At 39.7% G+C, this 17,116-nt stretch overlaps 1 protein-coding gene and 1 long non-coding RNA gene across 3 annotated transcripts in view; one reads left to right on the top strand and one right to left on the bottom strand.

Moving 5' to 3' along the window:
* The window catches only part of LOC125325957, a 116,029-nt gene that overhangs the window by 63,049 nt on the left and 35,864 nt on the right, over positions 1-17,116 (top strand). The gene's annotated exons all lie outside the window — the stretch shown is intronic.
* PDE5A (phosphodiesterase 5A) overlaps positions 1-17,116 on the bottom strand; it is a 104,553-nt gene that overhangs the window by 55,015 nt on the left and 32,422 nt on the right. The window contains exon 2 of one of the 2 annotated variants that reach the window (XM_048303641.1): positions 3,444-3,546. In XM_048303641.1, the coding sequence (XP_048159598.1) occupies positions 3,444-3,526 (83 nt within the window). In that variant the 5' untranslated portion in view covers positions 3,527-3,546. The remainder of the gene's footprint in view (positions 1-3,443; positions 3,547-17,116) is intronic. The other variant, XM_048303642.1, reaches the window with a different exon arrangement.

The raw sequence follows: 17,116 nt of genomic DNA, 5'->3' as shown, positions 1-17,116 counted from the left end.
AGCAACCAAAATGCCATTCATTCAAAATCTAATTATTATTTAGTGATGAAAACACTGAATTATGAGAATGTCTTATAAGTTTATTCTCTTAGTCCTTTCCAAATAATTGCTGGAAATGTTTCCCCAGAGCTGCTCAGCAGTTGCATAACCTACCCTCTCCTCTGGGATAACAGTGGATATGTCCTACAGGAAGCCATGGAAAATAGTAGCTTCCTCCTATTTTGATTTGAATGTGATTGAGCATTTGCGTCAATCAAAGTACCAGGCAAAATTATTGTTCACGTCAGGAAAGCAGCAGCTTCTCAAAGCTGTTTGTAATACATGGACATTTGTCTGGAAAACACTGTCAGACTTTATCTCCTGAAAAATATAAGTTAGGATTTGAGTTTAACATATTAGCATTTGATGTGTAAACCAGCCAGTATGCTCAAATTGTAACTTTTCCTGATTTCTATTGGAAGTCTCAGGATAAGTTGGAAAGCTGTTAGCAAGTCTCTCTCTTTTTTTCAGCCTTCTCTCCCTTAAGCTAAGTAGTGCCACATCTTTCAGTTCTTCCTTGGGCATCATGTTCTCCAGCCCTCTGATCATTCATTTTCACTGTGGGCATTCCCTAGATTGTCTCTACCATTCCTGCAGTGTCTCAGCAAGCTAGGATCAAGTAATCCAGCTGAACACAGATCAAATCCCAGTGAAGTGGAAGGAGTATTTTGGGTTCCTTGCAAGCTCTGCTCCTGCTAATACAGTCACCCTTGCTCATGCCTTCTTGGCAACAGCTTGATGGTGTTGACTTCTGTACTTTCTGTTCCCTTTTTTCATATACTTGCCATGTAGTCAGGTGCTGCCTGTGTTTATGTTTACCTCTGCCTAACTGCATTTTCTTGCTCTTGAACGTTTTTAATTTCATCCTGTGCTTGCAGTATGTCTCTCCGATTTATCAATGCCAAATTCTGTGCCTGTCCTCCAGTGTGTATTTGGCCTTACCGAGCTTAGTGCAGACTTGCTGAAGGGCACAGGTCTGGGCAGTGATGGGTTTTGATGCAGGTAGGTGAAACTGTAGGTGGATAATGTATGCATAGGATTTGGTGGATTTTCCTTAGGAGGTAGTGGGCAGGTAGAAAATTTGTAGGGCAGATTTCATTCCAGGCCCTTCTCAGTGGCATACCAAACCTTTTCTTTATTTACATGATACTTAGCTTATTTTTAAAGAGCTTCTTAGCAATTACAAGAGCTTCTTTGCAATTACTTAGTAATTTTGAATTAGCGGTTGCTCTTATTAGTACATTTTCTAGTAATTGTGATTTTGAATTGAAGTATTTGGTTTATATTTGGTTTATATTTAGTCTTACAGATAATTATTGAGTCAAATTATAAGGGGCTTGTTTTCCTAGTTGTGGTTGTTTGGAGATGGAGACTCAGTGGCAAACTATATAAATGAAAAATTAGTCAGATTTTTTTCAAGAACATAACACTGCTATTTGGGCATCCACTCTTTCATTTCTATGTACTCCTACACCACAATTCTCTGTTGAACTTCTCACACGTTAACCTAGCAGCTGGAGTTTCTGAAGGCCCCCTATCATCACAAATTAGTATCATTTCTCTCAGTAAAACCCTTGGTTTTCTGGAGCTGTTTTTTCAGCACATTGTCCCTGTAATGATCTTTCTGAAACCACAGAGAGGTGTAGTAGCACCAGCTCCTGTGTCACTGTTTAATCCACCTTGGGCAATAAGAATAACTTTTGCCTACGCTTTGCTCTGAGAATGTGTCTGTTTTGGCCCGCTAGTTCTGTTTCTTTCTTTCCACAGTGACTTTTCCCAAAATAATTTTCTATCTTGCAAACAAGACTGATTTTCTTTGTTCCTTTAATGAAAAACTTAGATTTCTCTGTGTTAAAATATAGGCCAGACCTCACTAAGTGTTCTTAGTTGGTCTATATTAAGGGCCTGCCCTTCATGTTATTTATAACTGTGTAACATTTTGTAATTTGCAGCTTTTTCCATCAATAATTTTATTTTTTTTTTCAGATCATTCAGTATTATTTGGGTCCATTTAGTATGGATCAGACTGATACTATACATTGCTGGGGCTTTTATCAAAAATCCTGTAAAGTTGTGAGTTGTGATGAAATCTTACAGGAGTTTACTATATCAAACTAATTCGTGGTCTCATGGGAAAGTAGGAAGTTTTTTTTTATTCCTGACAAAACTAATTTTCTGTGTTGACTGGCGTTAATTGTACTATCATCCTTTAATTGTACACTGATTTCTTCCTGTACCAGCCTTTCCATCAGTTTCCCTGACGTTGATGTCAGGCAAAATGATCTGCAATTTCCTTATTAAATAATGGAACAATGCTTGCTTCTTCTCTGTCTTGGGGATCTTATGTGGAATTTCAAGACATGTTTTGCTTAGTTTGGTTCTTTTAAATTTTATCTTACTGAGGTTTAGGGTTTGTACCTGTTAAACTGGTATTATTTTACTTCTTGATATTTTGGAATCTTAGTAGTGAACATACGAATTTCTGCTTTAATAGATCACATGAGAAAAATTTTAGTGGCACAGAGCTGGTGAAGTATTATGCAGTGGGCATAAAAATTGTTTTCAGGGCTTTTTAGGAATGCACAGACATTCTGGTATTAAAGGAAAATGTTAATCTTTGATTGTGAAAGAGCAACAACAAATTGAACAGTAAATACAGTGATAACATAACATTGATATTGTGACCTAAAGGTATAACCACAAAATTTTCACTGTTCTGAACAATATGAAAGGAAAATGTGTAAGAGATTAGCTTGTGACTAAGGCTCACTGCAGCACTGCTAAATGAATATAATGGGTTTGCATGGCATTTTAATTATACTCAAGAAGAAAAGTATGAGAACAGTCAGATTGAAAAGAGGTTGTTAAACAGGTGTGTGGGTTTATTTCTGTCTATCCCATTTGATTTTTTTTTTGGAGGGGTGTGGCGTACTCAGGATCCTGCCATGTTCTCCTTCAGTTTTCATACCTATCCCTGGAGTCATCTGTGGTGTGGACGTTTGTTTGGCCAAGGGAGTCTGAATGAGAGTATTCCCAATGTACCATTGCTGATCCCGAATCAGCAGCAATCTCATGGAGAGGTTTTCCCCACAGTGCCTATTCATGCCTCCTCATCTCTTTTTAAAGCTTTGGCTTATGTGAGCACTTGGAGCTTTCAAGACCTTTTGATACTTGGTAACTAGTTTCTCTCTGGTAAATACAAGACGAAAACTATTAGAGTGAATCAGTGAAATGGATCTTTAGATTCTCCCATCAAATAGCTTGGAGTCAGCATCAACCTGCCTTCCTGAAAACGTGAAGCTGTGTTTCTCAGGAAATTAGTATTACAAGAGCTGCTGGGTCCAAATTGTGATAACTACCTGTCTTTTCACATTTGGTGCTACATTTCTGAAATTGCCACTTACATTTCATCGCTGGCAGGTTGCACACCGTTAGGTTTCTGAGACAGGGGCTGTCCATGGCCATGTGTTTCTGCAGCCTTTAGCATAGTTGGTACTTCACGTGCTGCTGTAAAACCAATACAAGGGACAAATTAAATCCATTTTTGTTGGAATCCAGATATCATTTGCATCGCTATTGAGCTTTTTCATTAATCATTGTCCCTCCATTAGATCAGTGAGGACAGCAATAATTGTCGCTAGTCTTGTATTACAGGTGTCTATAGCAAAATGGAAAGTTTATGGGATTTGACTTAGGTTATAGAAAAAGTTTATGTCATAGCTAAAACTACATCAAGTGAGTCACTTGTGTTTAGTATTACATTTAGTCTTCTAAATCACCAGGGAGCTGATTTTTAATCTATCTTTCTATAGCCACAGGGGTTCCACACTCACTCCTGGCAGCTTGTACCAGGTCCTAGGAGAGACAGAAGGAGTGTTGTCAACAGTGTGGCAGACCTCATTTGGCACCTTTGCTCCCAAATGGATAATGTGAGCATCTGAACACAGCGTGTACCTCACAGCCTGATCTGCTGGCCTGGGTTCGTGCTGAAGGAGAACCTCAGCCACTCAGCCCCGAAAACAGGTAGCTGGCTCATCCCTGCCTGTTCACTGCTGTGGCACCCCACTTTTGAGGCCTTCCATGTTGATTTTAGACCAGGGGAGAATCAAACCATGTGAGATGAAAGCTGCCAGAAAGAGTGAGGAATGTGGGGACAGCAGGATGGAAATAAGCACATAATTTTGCTAAACTGTTCCAATACGGAACAATACTAAGGAGAGTCTTGATGAGCCTAAAACTCCTTCCAGCTGCTTGTGAGCTACCGGCTGTGCCTGACATTCCTGCTTTCTGGCTTCTAAGTCTGGTCTCTTTTTAGAACCTTGAAAAAAACCCAGTTTTTATTTGAGCTTATTGAATTTACTTTAATTTTATTTATTTCCAGAGTAAAATGTTTATGTGGAAACAAGTTTGTGTGGTGTTCTCATGGCTCAAATAGTAATACGAGCACCCCTGAGGAAATGAAAAGTGACACAGCATGGGCCAGCCTGCGAGGACAGCTGAGTGCTTGCAGGTTGCAGCCCGGCTTCTCAGTTCATCCTGCACTGAGCATATACACATTCCCTGCTGTTTTCCTCCTTTCCATGTGAGACTGAGTCACAGAGGTGCAAAATGGACTGAAAAGCAGGATTTTGTGTGGGGGGGACATAGTCTTTCTCTGCCATTTTGTTTTCCTTTGTTGGTGATGTAGAAGAGCTTCTGTGTTTTATGAGAATTTTATGCTACCTACACACTGCCAGTACAGTGACATTAACAGGTAAAAGCATAGGCAGAGAAGTATTGCAGTACTGGACTTCAGTACATTTACACAGACTTCAGATTCATTTATACTGTGTTATCTAAATTTGCAGTGTGTGCCTTTTGTTTAGAACTGCCAAAATCTATTTTTTCTGTGACAGCTGAATTATGGATTTTGTGAAGAAAACCTCACAGCTGATTAAATTTGTATTGACAGGATTGCATTCTGTGTTAACAGGAAAACAGCTACTTCAGGCCCCCTAAATCACATCTTTTCCTCTGCTCTTACTTTAAGGCCCTGAAAACCCAGGGTAAATCAGGAAATGTTTGCCACCACAGATGCTTTCAGCGTAAGGGAAACCAAACATGTCATTGCTAATTGATCAGAGTAGCTCTTTTGATAAATTTATATCTTCTTTTAATCTGCTGTTTGACTTTCAGATGTGGATTGATTTATTCTGCCAGCATTTCTGTCCCAGGCAAAATATTTTTGTTATTTTATAGAAGATAAATCACAGCTCTTCCCTCTAAATACTTAGTGTCTGACTCTTAATTTCTTGATCTCTGTGTGTGAATAAAAGTCTGACCATTTTAGTTTTGCTATTTAAAAGTACTCAGGGGAGGTAAGAGAATACAGAATGAAAACCAGCAAAAGGAAAAAACCAGCACAAACCAAATCAGTCTTCTTGGTGGTTTTGGATTTTTAGTGAGGTTAAAAGATATTGATTTTATATGGACTATTATTAATTTTACCTTACTCGTGGAGTTTAATATTACAGCCAGGTAAGACACATCTTGGCATTCATGTAATCTTGTAATTCTATTGCTTGCTAGAGTATGAATTATTTAGAATGGAAAGTGTAGAACAAAAAAAGGATATAAATATATCTATAGAAACAAAACGAACAGGAATTGGAATTCTATAATGTTTATAGTTACTAATAAGGAAAGGAAATAAATACAAGTTGTTCTTAAACAGGCTGGTAAAATTGAAAGTGAATGCTGCAAGTTCTCCCAAGTACTTTCCAGCCATAAAAACTTGCAGAAAGTAGATTTTACCACAGATAGAGCCCAGCTGAACATCGAGCTGAAATGTGCACAGTACTATTGTTTCCATTTGCTAACAGGCCTTACTTGCTTCAGGGGTCCCTGCATGTTGCGGCTGTTTTCCATTCCAAGTGGCTCGAAGCATTAGGACAGCTTGGTCACTTCACATCTCAGCAGGAAAGCTTCAGATTGAAACAGCCTCCCTCATTCAAAAACAGAGCTCCTTTCTTCTTCTTTTTTTTTTTTTTTTTTTAAATTCCCTCAGGATTCTTGCTGTTTCTGAAGAGTTATGCTCGTGAGTAGTAATACAAAATGATTTCTGAAGCTCTTACTAAAAATTAATAAAAAAAGGGGGGGGGGGGGTGTGTGAAACATCTGAAATATCTTTCAGATCTTTTATCACACAGAAAAATCAGTGTATTTATCTGTGTCTTTGAATATCTGTCAGTTCCTGCAGCTCCAGGACCCTTCAAATTCACTAGCCAGCATCACGTACGTTCAGTGGAAAAATAAATATAACAAAATACTGTGAATATCTCAAAGAAAAAATTAGGAGTCCTGTTGGAAAGAGACACAGTCTTCATGCCTTCATCGAGAGTCAGGATGTCAATGACCATCTCAGGAGGGGACAGCACCCAGGCAGCAGAGAACCAGCATCCTGCTGGTGCTGGAGCTTCAGCTGTACCTCTGCACGGTCCCAGGAAGGTGTTAATATGATTCACTTAAAAACCTGGCAGCCACAAAATACAAATAGAAAAAATGCAGCTGGATTTATACTAATGCTCCCAGAGCAAACAGCTCTCCTGTTTCAGGCTGGACTCATGTCTGCTCTCTTGCTCCTTTCCATCTGCTAACATCGAGCTCACACATGTCTTACCCACTACTGCAAGAACAGTGGGAGACAGCCTTTACTAACTAACTTTCTTACCTTGCCTAACTTTGCCCTCCTAGTTTTAGTTTCTTTTGGAAGGAATTGGAGAAATGTCCCTCTGCACATCGACCTTCCAGCTTCCAGATCAAGGGTAAAGTTCTTTTCTGGTGTCTCTGGTGTTCTCACCACATTTCACCATATTCTATTTCATTCTTGTATCATCACCAGTGCTTGAAAATACGTTACACTCCAATGCAAGAGCAAAATACCCTCTCCTATTCTCACCTTCCTCAGGAAACTCTTCTTTGGCAGCACTCAGAGACACGAGTCAATAGCAGCAGAGAGTCATCTTTATCTGACCATGCACGCTGCTGCTTCTGGTTTGTTGCTCCCCTTTTGATCTCGCTGTGTTGTGCTCACAGATCTGTGCTGCTTAGCAAAGGTCCTTGGGACACGGACCAGGCCTTTGTGTTTTGTACAGAGTGTTTCTGTTCTCTGGCTGAATGTCTTGACCTTTGGAAGGCAACTCTAAGGTTGTCAAAATGTGGTTTATTTAATCAAGAATCTAATTCGGAGATAGCAACTCTGTTACAGGCCCGAAATTCTCTCTTGTGTATGGTTCATGCCAACACAGCTTTGCCGACACAAATGTTCACGGAGCTCAAATAAAAAGAGCTGTAAACAGAAGAAAAGGCTTTCAAACTGATGAGGAAGGCTTTCTTAATATTTATGTTCTTCCTTGTTGGCAAAATGGGTAATTTGAATTCAACTTAATCTGTTTTTATTTCAAAAATGAGAAATATACAACTGATACTTCTTTCCTCAGCGGAGCAAATTAGTCAGTGAGCTAAGCACAACACAATGAAATGAAGCCATTTAAAGAAAACCATTAAAGGTAAAAACATTTGAGTAATCAAAAACAATGTTCCCTTCAGAACAGGGCATTACAACAAAGCTGGTTGTTCTGCTGGTCTTGTTGATTTTCACTGACTACAAAGCAGAATAGAAACTTTCTCCATAAATCCCTGGGTGCTAATGCAGGAAGGTGGCTGTGTAATCTGAGCTGTCTGACCCTGGCAAAGGAGCAGACTGTGAGCTCACTGCCTAAAGAAATGATTAAAAAATTCAGTGCTGGGAGGACAACTTGCTGCTTTATTAACATTTATCAAATTAAAGAAGTTAAATATCTGAAGCAGTATCAGCAGTGCATAAAAGCAGGGGAGTGAAAGGAGAAAAGCTGGTTTTGGGGTGTGCCAAAAAGGCCTCTCTCAGAGAGCCTCTCATCTATCTGCTTTCCAATTTGTCCTGTCAAACAGCTGGCTTGGCCTGGGGTCCACAGGCAGATGAGCAGTACCATTCATACACCCTGCTGTCCAGAGCACAAATGTTTTCCCTGATGCCTGGTAGTTCCTAGCCAGCTTCCAGAGCTTTGGCAGAATTTTTCACAGATGTTTGAGACATGGGGATGAGACAGAAATTTGTTGAAGAGGGATATGAAGTTAACGCATAGTTAATACTGTTGTCTTTATCTCTGTGAAGTCTGTCTCTGCAATCTGGTAGGGAATGATGTGTGCACATTGCATTAAAATTCCTTCTTGGAAGTTATATATCCCAGAAGTTTAGGAAAGAAGCTTTTTTATTTGCATGTAAGTTTTAATGTCCTTTGAAAGGGATTGATCTGTCAGTGCAGGGGCCGAGATGTGATCCTTGTTCACGGGGCATGGTGCACATCTCACTCTTCAAAGAGCCTTCTAGTGTGCCACTTCCAGGCAGCTCCTCAGCCCAGCAGAAGGGGGAGGCTGGAGTGGCATCCTCCTCAACACCACACTTTTGCTGTGGTTGGCTAAACCTCCCCAATAAAAGCTGTCACCCTCGGGGCAGTCCTACAGCACACTGCCATGTCCCCATTCCTCCTCAGCGTTGCTGTCAGGATGGTAGGAAAGCTTGGGATTGATGCCAGGTCATGAGAGAGCAGAATTTAGACCGAAGGTGTTTCTCTACAGAAAGGCGTTTTTCTACCGAAGTCAGTAGAAACTGAAGTGGCCCTAAGTATACATTTATAGGAAAAGTGAAAAGCAAAGTAGTGACAGACAACAAGTATTCTAACAGGAGAATCTAATTTTTCTCTTTTCACAACGTTATGCAAAGGACGACGGTGAGCACTGTGTTTGCTGGCAATGGAGGGAAGTCTGGGGAATCTATTCATTTTCCTCCTCATTTAAACAAACACTCTCAGAACCATGACCAAGAAAGGAAGCAAAAGTACTTAGCAAACTTACATTAAGTGTTCTAACTCAATGTTTGTATTTTTCTCCTGAAAAATATACTGACTGTATTGGTAGCACAGTAGTGTCCAGCTTCTGCAGTCTGATGTCGGAGAGGGCTCAGGGAATATTTTTAACCTTGTATGGAATCTTAATTTTATTTTCAAAATACCTGAAGCTCAGAACAGTCTGAGCTATTCTGAAACAAAAATTGTGTCCTTCAAAGAAAGTTCATGCAACTCCCACAGGGTAATCCTGTCTGGAAGAAAAAGCAACTAGTGCCCAGAGATAGGACTGCCTCAGAAGAAATCTGTCTCTTCCCCTTACTTTCTAGTACTTTGGGAATGTGATTTAAAACAGAGGTCTTGTGAACACCAAGAATACTCCTGTAGAAAGATGATTTCTTCCCACCAGATAGCTGTCTCAGATTAATACCAACCTGCTACATAATGCCACTACTAGCTAAGATTTGGTAGATTTTCATTTCATGGATAAACCTGTGACATTGCTTGCTAATCTGGGAGCTTCTGCAGATAAATACCAATATTTATGAAATTTTACTCCATTCCCGTAAGTCTGTATTTTTGGCTGTCGAGCCAGAAGTTCTTACTTTGGGGAATGTAAAGGAGATTTTAAATGTGATTGAAAAGATATTTTGGTCTTGAGAAGCCAAAATATTTAAATTTTGTTTACTTTTTATTCTCATCATTTTGAATGTTTCATGCTACAGTTACCTTGTGTTTAAGTAAACTTTTATTAGTTAAGGATGAGCTGCAACTCACAAATGAATCTCCAAAGAAAAAGGAAAATTAATGAAGAACTGATGGGTTTATTTTAAGGATACATATGAAAGGTTTGGATAAAAGATTTTAATTTCTTTCCATAATTTATCATCCCCACTATCAAAATAATGTCCCTCCTACCACAGAAGAGATAAGTCATAAACTGCATTGGATGGTAGATTTTGTGTTTTTAATCAACGGTGTTGTCATTGTGTGGCTTGGTTTTCGTCAGGAAAATCCCACATCTTTTGCAGAGTGGAAACAAAGTATTTCGCACTTATTAGCTTCCTTGAAATAAACAATCATGATGATGAAAAAGAGGCAGAATTGTGAAAGGCAGGTATTTTATGGCAAGGAGTGGCTCATTGTTTCATCTTTCCGAGATAAGGACAGGATATGATGCACAGATTCATGCCCGTCAGTGACCTCACTAAGTGCAGAATGCAGTAGAAACATCACAGGCTTAGGAGCAGAAATGGCTGCAGTGGTACCTGGATACTTCTTTGCTGTCCCCTTCACCATCATGTTGTCTTCACTACTGCAAAACTAATTAAATCTGAGAAGCACAGTCACTATGCAGTGGGTCAAATTCTCCTCTCTACCCCGTACTGTGTATTTAGAGTGACTCATTTCACCAGGGTTTGTCTGTATTTATGCAAATGTAGAAGCTTGTTGATGATGACATTTTGCCTTCTTTGGAAGATTTGCACCTGAAGTGGTGTTTCTATCAAAACTGTAAGGAATCACCAAATCTGAATGATGGTAAGGTGTTATTTCACTTTGGCAATTTTGCTTTAAAAGCTGTTACTATTTTTCCTTAAACCACCAGATTCAGCTTTTTCTAAAATAACATATTTACTGCTTCTGTCCCACAACAGTTTATAGAAATGGTCTTGTCTCTGTCTCCAGTGCTGTCTTGGGAATTCTTGGAACTGTCCATCAGTCAATATCTCTGAGTGACACATACAGTGTATGAGCCCTAAGAGCAGCCCTAAGAACTTCGGTACCACACAGGAAGTACAGTGATGTCACTGAGAGCTCAGTGTAGATGTGGATTATCTGTGTGATCTAATGAAGTAAATAGATACCCCTGCAATCAAGAATATTTGTTCTGATGCTTCAAGAACCTTATTCTCCATAACTCTGTGAGCTTAAATCAGATTTGCATTGGTGAGGTTGCTCAGAAATAACAGGTACAAAAAGGGAAAAACAACAAAGGGTCTTGATAATTATTTCTTGGCAATTCCCACTTCCCGTGAGAAGCAAACACACAAATGCTTTTTTCAAAGCAGATGTCACCGCACGTCCGTAGCTTGGGAAGACGCAGATGGACGCATGTTTGGAGAAAAAACAACAGGCAGGGAGTTTGGAGAGGAAAAGCAGTCCTTGGTATTTTGTAGCTGTCACCTTTTGATAGAGGCATGCACAGGCAGAGGGGCAGCTGGGTTGCCCCAAGCAAGCGCTTCTCCCTCCATCTCCACAGCTGCCAGTGCTGCTCTCAGTCAGAGGGTGCTCTGCCAGGCACTTTTGGGAGGAGGGAGAGTGCAAGGGCATCGGCAGGCTGTGTGGGATCTGGCCATCAGCTCTGTCCCGACACTCGTGCTGCTGGGATAGTGGGAGGGATACCCAGCCCCAGCAGAGGGGTGCAGGTTGAGGGGCTTAGCATGGGCCAGAACTCCAGTCTCGCCCAGCCTGCTCTGGGGTTTGAATTGGCCTCTTCATGGAAAAGGAGAGTTTCCATCTCACCAATTAGTTAACGTGGCTGCAGTGCACAGACCAGAAATAAAACACCTGTGGAAAGAGGGGTAGAAAGCTGGAGCTGTGAACCAGAGAAAGACACTGAGTACTGCAGTGGCTGAAGCTCTCAGTTTCATGAGCAGAGCTTCCAGCACTGCAATTTCCTCCTGGATACAACTAGGGGTTTAGTTCCTTCTGATTTCCTGCCATTTTTATCTAATTGGCTAATTTTACTGACTTAATATACAAAGAGTCAGAATTCCTTACCTCCATTTCTACCCCATCACAAATTAGGATTATTTTTGTTACAACTAGTTATTAATTTATTACTGAAAAAAGTGTTGTTAATTCAAAATAAATATGCAGAATCCCATATGGATGAATTAAAGAATCGTGTACTGAACATGAATTTGAAACACCAGCCTGCCAGTATCATCCAGTGGAATTTGGCCAGAAGTTTCACTATAAATATGTAGAATCTCATTTGTCATAGGTTATATTTTGCTTGCCTTCTACACTAGAACACTGATCTCTGATTTTGAATCATTATTTTGCCATGTATTTTCATTTGATATATGCAAATATGTCAGTGACTGGAAGTGAAGAAAGTTGGCCATTTATCTTTTCTGAGAGATCATCTAGGAATCAGCAAACTATCATACAAGGGTTTATTCCTATTGCTGAAGTAAGAAGGATTGCACTGCCTGCTTTGATATTCCCAGCAAGGACAATTAAAAGTATGTCATCAACCTATGACTTGTACTGGAAAGGATTTTGTTTCCTTATGTATTTACGTGTAAAAGAATATAAGGGCCATCAGAGAAAGAGGGAAAGGGGTTTAGTCTGTTTCAGTTGCAAACGAAAGGAGAAAAGAAGCTGTTATTTCAGCACCAGTGAGTAGATATCTATTGCATGTGACCCCTGAAAGACTCCTTAAGTCTTTTAAAAAGTCTGGAAAAGCTCATATCTATCTCATCTGCATCTGTATCTTTATCTCAAAACTTTTTGTAAACTTCCCTAAAGTACTCAGTTATTAGGGCAAGCTCAAATTCCTTTTACCACTGCAAGACTGAAATTGTCACTTTGGAACTCGTCTTCTATGAAAAGGAAAAAAAAACCCACCCCATAAGTCTTTCCAGGAACTTAACCAAAACAAGGTTCAGAGAACATTTTCTGTTTAGGGGATATCTTAAAAGCCTCACGTGGCACAGCCTCAGCACACAATACTTATAGAACCTATAGTGGTGCCTGTGCAGCGGTGGAGAGTGCTGGTGGGCATTCACAGGCACTGAAGGGTTCAATACTAATGAAATGGTTAATGATTGGGAATTATCCAAGGGAATAGCCTGTATTCCATGCAGCCTTGTAAAGAAGGATGTTTTCCTGACTCGTTTCACATCCCATATTCAGGACTTGTTTTTGTCAGCCAGCTGGGCTGGGCCCTGCTCAGGCTCCAGCAAACCACAGCAATGAGGTTAATGCCCCCAGTGCAGATTCATTAAAGTTTCTCATCAAGACTTGCCCTTTCTTCAGCAGAGGTTACTGATCCCTAACATTTGATGACAAAGGTATAAATGAAATTTGTGCTAAAGAGCATTAATTTAGAGAAAAGAACCAAAAACAACAAATCAAAATACTTTTACTAATATTTAAAGTAACCTGGGTTGTTTTGAAGTACCTGTTCTAAGGGTTTAACTACCTCTATTTATGTCAAAAAATATTAGGTGATGGTAATCTAGAAGTGTGATCATGACAGAAACCTTTTTATCCAGTTGATTTTCAGCCAAAAGAACACCAGTAGCTTCTCCCCATGTCTTTTTTTTCCAAGGCCTTATGGTACTGTTCTTTTGGGAAATACAGCCCTCTTGAAACCAAACATAGCCAGGAAAAAAGAACAACTTAATTTACATTAGAATTTGCAATTTAATTTGAGGCTGAGAAGACATTCTGAGAAGCATGGTAGTAGTCCAGCGGAGGGAGAGTGAGATAAATAAGCTTGCACTAATGTCAGCACTAATAAGGATCCTGTTTTCAGCAGCTGAGGCAGAGTGGTCAGGAACAGCTCAATTATGTCCATGCTGTACCACAGCTCGTGGTGCAGATAAAAGCAGAAAAACCTCACAGTGTCTGGCTCTGAAGGCTGGAAGCAAAATACTGGAGGCTATTCCAGATGTGCTCATTGGGAATTTTAACAAATTTTTCTTTTCTTTCAATGTGCAAAGAGATGCAAAACTTTCTTTCAGTCTTCAGACTTAGAAGATCGTTTTGAACAATGGTGCACAAGTATGTGAGTGTCACTTCAGAGGCTGCTCCAGTTTCCGTGATAATTTAGGAGTTAACGTGTTCTGTTGTGCCATTTGCTGGATTGAAATTCAATAGAGCTGTAACATTTCACCTCTCAGAGCTTATTTCTCCTCCTACCCCAAGTCTGTTAGGAGCTAATAACCTCAACCTACAAGACAGCCTCTTATTACAGATATTGCACAGTTCTAAATACAGTGGGAACAGTCATTCAGGTTCTCAAGTGCTATTGTGAGACACAAATAATATTAAACATTAACTTGAGAGGTCACTTTTCATTTTTATGATGAGAACAGAGATGCAAGTGTGGAACTGATGAGGATTTTGCGGTTTTAGAAATGCTTTAAAGCTGGAACTTCATCTGTGAGCTTAAAGGCATTTCAAATAGAATGCTTTATTCTTTGAGGGGGTTTGTGCATGGATGTAATTGGTCAAATATGTACAAAACCTGCCTACAGGCCTTGCCTCTGTACATATTTAGGGAAACAGAGAGACTGTTTCCATAAATTATAATAAAATGTACAAATTGCATAGCAAATGACGAACGCTGTAAAATGTTGTCTGAAAAGTTCAACCAAGCACTAGATACAAATTGACTTTGAATTCCAAGATTCCAGATAAACATACTTTTGTCTCTTTAGATTTATATGAGCTGTTCTAGTTCTCCACTAATTTCCTCTTAGTTCTTGGAGCTGTGTTTATACTTGGTTGATTTGGCCTACTTGAGTATCCTTTTCTACGCTGTACCTAAGTTTGATTTTCCAGTCAAGTACTCTTCTGGGGACACTCAGTACATCAATCCCTCGAGGGCTAAATTTGGAAAGCACAGCATCAGTTGTTATCATTAACTGCCTTTAGAGTACATTGGAGTAGTGAGAGAAGTGATAGATTTCCCAAAGCTTCCTAAAGAACCATTTCCTACTTCAGACCAGGACACATGCTCTGCTATCTGTTTAATCAAGTAACAAGGAACAGTCATAGTCAAAAGCCAGAAGAGGAGCAATTATCTAGTCAGATAATTTGACCATCTTTAAAATTTGACTCCACAATGCAGTAGAGTATAATTTCATTTTCCTCCAGACATTAAAATTATTAATAAGAAGTCACTATAAATTATGAACAATACAAAGTGTTCAAACGAACTCAGCTGTAAATTTCTTTTGGCAAAATTCCAGAGGTCTACTTTAATCTTCCAGAGAAGACTTTTTGCCTGATACTGTGCTGCCTTTGCAGTTCTTTTGTTTTAGTACCAGCAAAGAGAAGCAGAAGGCTGGACCAGCCATTCTGCTGGGCAGGAGCTGAAAAGATCGAGAAAGACTCCTGATATTATCTTGAAAACGAATGTAGGCTACTGGCTAAGGTCGGGAGTAATGGGAGGTGAGTTATTTCATAATGAGTTTGGATAGTTTCCATGAGCTGGTTAGAGAAAAATGATATAATTCTGCAACTATAGCAGAGAAAGCACAAATAGCAAATTACTCTAATGAAAGCTTTTGTGAGAAAAGCCTTTTATTATAGCTGTTCCAAATGTGCAAAAGGGCAAAGTAAGAAGTCTAAATACATTTTGTTTTTTCTTAAGCAGTGTCCAGTGTCCCTTGAGCTCCATTTGTTCAAATAAGTAGGAATATGGTGATACAAAAGCAGATGGTGTTTGCTGCTATTGGATGACAGATGTTCCCTTATCCCTGAGATTATGCAGTTAAGTGTAACGCATTTATAGCTGGTTTATGCAAAATACTGAGCACCCTCAGTTCACATTAATGGTCAGGGCAGCTGGAGTGGCCCGGTGACTCCCAGGAGGTGCACAGCTCTTGGGAGTCAGGGACCTTCTCAACTGAACTCGTCACCTAAACTCTTGCTTTGGAGATGTACTGATCATCAGTGTTCAGCATCTTTGGGATCAGCCTCCAGTCACCCTTGTTAGGCCTGAAGTCAAAGACCTTCCCCTCTTTGCAGGAAATGGATCAAGTGCCCATGAACTGTGTCTAAAGTGGTCACTCGGTTGATGCAATTGTGTGGCTGCAGCAATCCCACTAATAATAACAGTGTTGAAATACACGTCTATACATTGCACAGAGGTAGAAAGGAGATAAGATAATCTCAGTGCTCAGTAGAAAATGCCCTAAACAGTTCCAGGTGCTGGGCAGCCTCCCCTTTAACTTAACACCATTGCAGGTGTTAAGCCTCCTGGAGGGTGAGCCCTCCAGTCAGCCCTGATCCTCGCTGCACTTGAACATGGCCCTTCTGGATTATCAAACAGGGCTCCTTCTCCTTCCGGTGAGGTTTCTTTTGAAATGGCAAGAAGCATTTTTAAATTTATCCATATGTACCCTGAGATGAGGCTGGCAAATGGATGAAAGTCAGTCAGATTTAAAGAGCCACCATAAGAGTACAAAAGGGGATATCCCACTAATGAGAATTCTGTTAAAATTCATTAGGAGGAATTTCTCTGTGGTCATTATTTATCAGTTTAAAGTCAGTGAGAAACCAAGCCCTTTCTTATTTCAGGGCTAATTGTGTAGCGCAAAGTACAATCTCCTATTCTTAACTTCTGGATGTTACTGCATAGTCTAGATGGATATAGTTACAAAGCGATAATTTAGGACAACATGCCACGTGAGTTAATTCATCCTTGCCCTAAAAGTTCCTGGATTCCTGCGGAACCTTAGCTTTGACCTTCTCTGAATAGCAACAGGAGATAGTGACTTCAAAGTTGATACATTTCCTGGGTAACAGTGCACGACCAAGTTTCTGTTATCACGTATTAAAATAAATTTTCAGCAGTTAATTCAAATAGCATTTCATTTTATATTTTAGTACTACAAATAGCAGGATTCCTTTGTATAAAATTGAAACTTTGATTTCACCTGATGGTTTTCTCTGTTTTGAACAGCAGATTTTCTTTTCAGCCTATGAAATACCATCATTTGAAAAAAAAAATTAATCTCCAAGGAATTGCTGCTTTAAAAAAAATGGGTACCTTGTACCAGCTCCCTCTAAATTCTTCTCTTTCTTAAACAATGCTGTATTTTTAGGTAAGCAATACACATGCCAGACACTTGCATTAAAAATATGATGTGTATTGTGTACTTCATTAATTTCTTGACATAACATCAGCTGAAAAAACAGCAGTTTGTAGGAATTAAGTTATGACATAAAACAGACTATTTATGTCAAGAGAAGGAGACAATTCACATTAAAACCAGGGAGACGATGACTTGCTGCATAGTTCATGCAAATCTTATATGAACTTTATAAAAATATGAGAGGGACTCACTGCAGCCATGTGACAAAGTGCAGAGCATTGTCACCCCAGGACAGGTCACACGAACAGTACAGAG

This window comes from Corvus hawaiiensis, chromosome 5 (assembly GCF_020740725.1).
Source record: "Corvus hawaiiensis isolate bCorHaw1 chromosome 5, bCorHaw1.pri.cur, whole genome shotgun sequence".
NCBI classification, from domain to species: Eukaryota; Metazoa; Chordata; class Aves; order Passeriformes; family Corvidae; genus Corvus; species Corvus hawaiiensis.
Note: the sequence above shows the minus strand (reverse complement) of the source record. Positions and strands in the feature narration are given on the sequence as shown.